Source organism: Ciona intestinalis, unplaced genomic scaffold, assembly GCF_000224145.3.
Source record: "Ciona intestinalis unplaced genomic scaffold, KH HT000730.1, whole genome shotgun sequence".
NCBI classification, from domain to species: domain Eukaryota; kingdom Metazoa; phylum Chordata; class Ascidiacea; order Phlebobranchia; family Cionidae; genus Ciona; species Ciona intestinalis.
In genome coordinates, this window is record NW_004191051.1 from 1 (window position 1) to 3261 (window position 3261).

General features: G+C 36.3%; 1 protein-coding gene across 1 annotated transcript; it reads left to right on the top strand.

Annotated features, from left to right (window-relative positions):
- Positions 1 to 50: 50 nt before the first annotated feature.
- On the top strand, positions 51 to 2112 carry LOC100187021 (protein maelstrom 2). The gene has a single exon (XM_002131142.3). It carries the CDS (start codon positions 267 to 269, stop codon positions 1611 to 1613), a length of 1347 nt encoding a protein of 448 aa, XP_002131178.1. The 5' UTR covers positions 51 to 266; the 3' UTR covers positions 1614 to 2112.
- The last annotated feature ends 1149 nt before the right edge of the window (positions 2113 to 3261 follow it).

The window sequence follows — 3261 nt, forward strand, 5'->3', positions numbered from 1 at the left end:
AGTTAAAGGCGCATTATATTTATTCGGTAAATTATTGATAAAGATTTATATCTTGTTATTGCAGCTTTTATATTGAAATCAAATCATGTTTGCTATTTCATGGACAAACAATTACCAGCAACGATCAACCTGCAAGGAAGAAAAAATAGGCGCCAAAAAATGCTTTTAACTTCTTTCTTGACGAATAATATGAAAACAGAAAGAGAAATGCGTTACAAATACCCTAAAACGAAGTTGCCAATTTGATTGGGGATAAATGGAAAAATATGTCTAAAGAAGAGAAATCTGTTTATGAAATGAGAGCAAAACAACTTAAAATTAACAAAGGGGCTTCCCCAAGTGATGTCATCATACGCTCTGATAGGCTGGATTGTACAAATCAACCAATTAGTAATCGAGTCGACATGCATTCTTTTATTGAATCTCAAAGATCGAAACATCGTGAATATTTGTTGCAGCGTTGGAATGAAGTGGATGTATTAAAGGAACATTTCTTCATCATTTCTTTTCAATCACTGTACGAGTTACCAGATGAAGAGGGTTACCTTCCATGTGAAGTTACATGTGTGGATTACACTTTGCATGGAGGTATTGAAGGTATATGGCATAACATTATAGATCCTGGAGGCTTTAAAGCAGTGCTGATGTCAGAGGTAAAGTTCTTCAGGGAAGGGACTCATCAGATCGGGAGGGATTGTGAATATGCAAGGTCTAATTACTATGAACTTTGGAAAGAACTGGTGGCGTTTATTCGACAAAGAAGTCAATGTGGTCGGACACTTCCGCCAATATATTGTAGGATGTCGGAAGTAAGAAAGAATCAATTTTGTTTGAATTGGCTTTCACAGAATGCCCAGATGGCAAACCAGCTGAGCAAACTTCATGAACTGGAACATCTTGCAAGGGAGTTGATTTGCAATGCTGTCAATACTAAGTTTGCTCTCACATCAATTGAGGATGGTTTCAAGTCATCAATGTGGGAATATGAGCCAGGAATTAAGTGCAGATATCATGAAGATGTTGATTGCTATTTCTGCACAATGCTCACAATTAAGAAATGCTGCTTTTGGATGAGTGAAGTACTGGCTCCATATTATGGCTTTGAACTCACAAGAAACCATCTGCCGGAAGAAAGTAACGAACCACTTGTAAGCGGGAACTTCAAGTTTGATATGAACCCTAAAGTGGGTCGTCCACACACATATGACCAACCAGATGTTTCAAACCATGCAATGAGTTCAACCAACAATTCAACTTTTGCTTCGAGAGACATAAGATACAACGGTTCATATAACTTTAGACAAAGCAACCATGTTCAACAAACCACCTTTTACAATGATTATCACCCTGACTTGTCTTTATGCGATGAAACAGCTTCACTTGTAGTTACTGATGACAACTTTCCTTCACTGGGATCTGAGACAGAAGCAAAACAATCAGTTGATAAACAGAAGAATTCTCAATCATGGAAAAGCAATTCAAGCAACACTAAAACATACAACACTCCAGCTTTTGGTAAAGATGATCCACTTCATGTTGATGAAGACCACTTCCCGGCTCTTGGCAATCCTCCAGCATTTAGTCGAAGACCTCACTTGAACAACAGAAACTAATTTTCCTCCTTTAAACTGCAGGAGTCTCTATATCAATTCATAGGCATTAGTTAAAGCGGCAAATTGAAGCCATCAATTAAAATCTGCAAATGATGGCCCACAATTTAAAGCCACTTTTTGAGGGCCAGCATTATCTTAGCCACTTAATCTGACCTAAAATATAACCCCGAACTGGAAATCTTTGGAGCAGAACTTAACCACAACAGCCATCCAATCCAAGACATTATCTGTCTTTTTATGCCAGATTTGAAATGCAACTTTTTATAGTAAAGATACAGCAGGACACACTACATCCAGAAAAGTCCTTGTTTATTTTATCTTGAATTAATTACCCGCTTTTATAGTTTGACTGTTTTAGACCATTTTTTGCTGTATTTTTTTGATAATAACATTTCTTCTTTCAAATATGATTTCATATTCACTTTTGCCACAAAAACTGCCTTGATGTGTTATGTTAGATATTTCACATTTGTAAATAAATTCACATTTTCTTTCATAATTCTCTAAAGTTTTATGCTTGGTAGTTTATACAGGTTCTAATGTTTTGTAAGAGATACATTAATGTTAACGAAGAGGCATCGGCTGGAATATAAACGGCTGGGGTAAGATGGGAAACATGTACGTTTATCCCATATTTTTTCTTTGCCATCCAATTGGACGGTAAAATAATGAAAACATGTCCCATCCTGCCCACCCGACTATATCACTAATGTTTACATTTAAAGCGACCAACAGGTTCAAGATTCCTCTTTGGTGTAATTACTATGAAGCTAATATAAATCGCACAACGCTTATTTTACACAGCGGACGTCCATTTAATATTGCAGGTGCTAAACCGTCATGTCTGTTTAGTATTTGATCGGGATTTATATGTAATCGGAATTTCGGCATCTTAGCGGCTATACGCTTATAAGCGTTGCTGATTCCGGTCTATCTGTCGTTTAACAGATCTTCGCTACTAATTGTTATACACGCTAAGAATAAAACACAGACCGAAAAGATCAGCTATAATATTCTTCCAACCTATGTTTACCTAATCTATATTTTTCTTCATTGCTGACAATTTAAACAACTTATTACTGATCAGTGGGTTTAAGCAATTAATTGCCGACGAACACACTGTTGGCATCGAACCCGGTATCCATCGGTTACGAATCAAGCGCCGTACTCACTAAGACGGTAACTAAATACCACAACAAAATAATCATATTTTTTTATTCTTTGTTTATTTGGTGCAAGCTCGCTCAATTTCCATTGCTAGAAAAGTAAAACACGGTTAGCTTACGGTATGTAAAGTGTAATTCGCACTAACGTTATTCTGGTGGCTATCCAGGTATACAAAGATCATGTCAGTTTAGAAATACTTAAGTATATAGTAGGGTGGGGGAAGATGGGACACCTTTTCATTCTATTTTCTCATCACATTTGGTAGTAAACAAAGAACATTTAAAGAATTATTAAACCATATGCTCATGACTCCGAAAGACCGTTGTTCATTGTTTAAAACACGATCAGGATATTTGGATATTATGTGCTAACTTAATAATATAAGGTTACCACAATAATAATCCCAAAAGCAAAACCTTAACCAGTAATCAACGTCCACTTTACATCCCCATACTTCGTGTACAAACTGACGATATGTTTA

What these genes read in the sequence shown, in the direction of transcription:
- LOC100187021 (XM_002131142.3), top strand. Translation starts at nt 267, where the DNA reads ATGTCTAAAGAAGAGAAATCTGTTTATGAAATGAGAGCAAAACAACTT.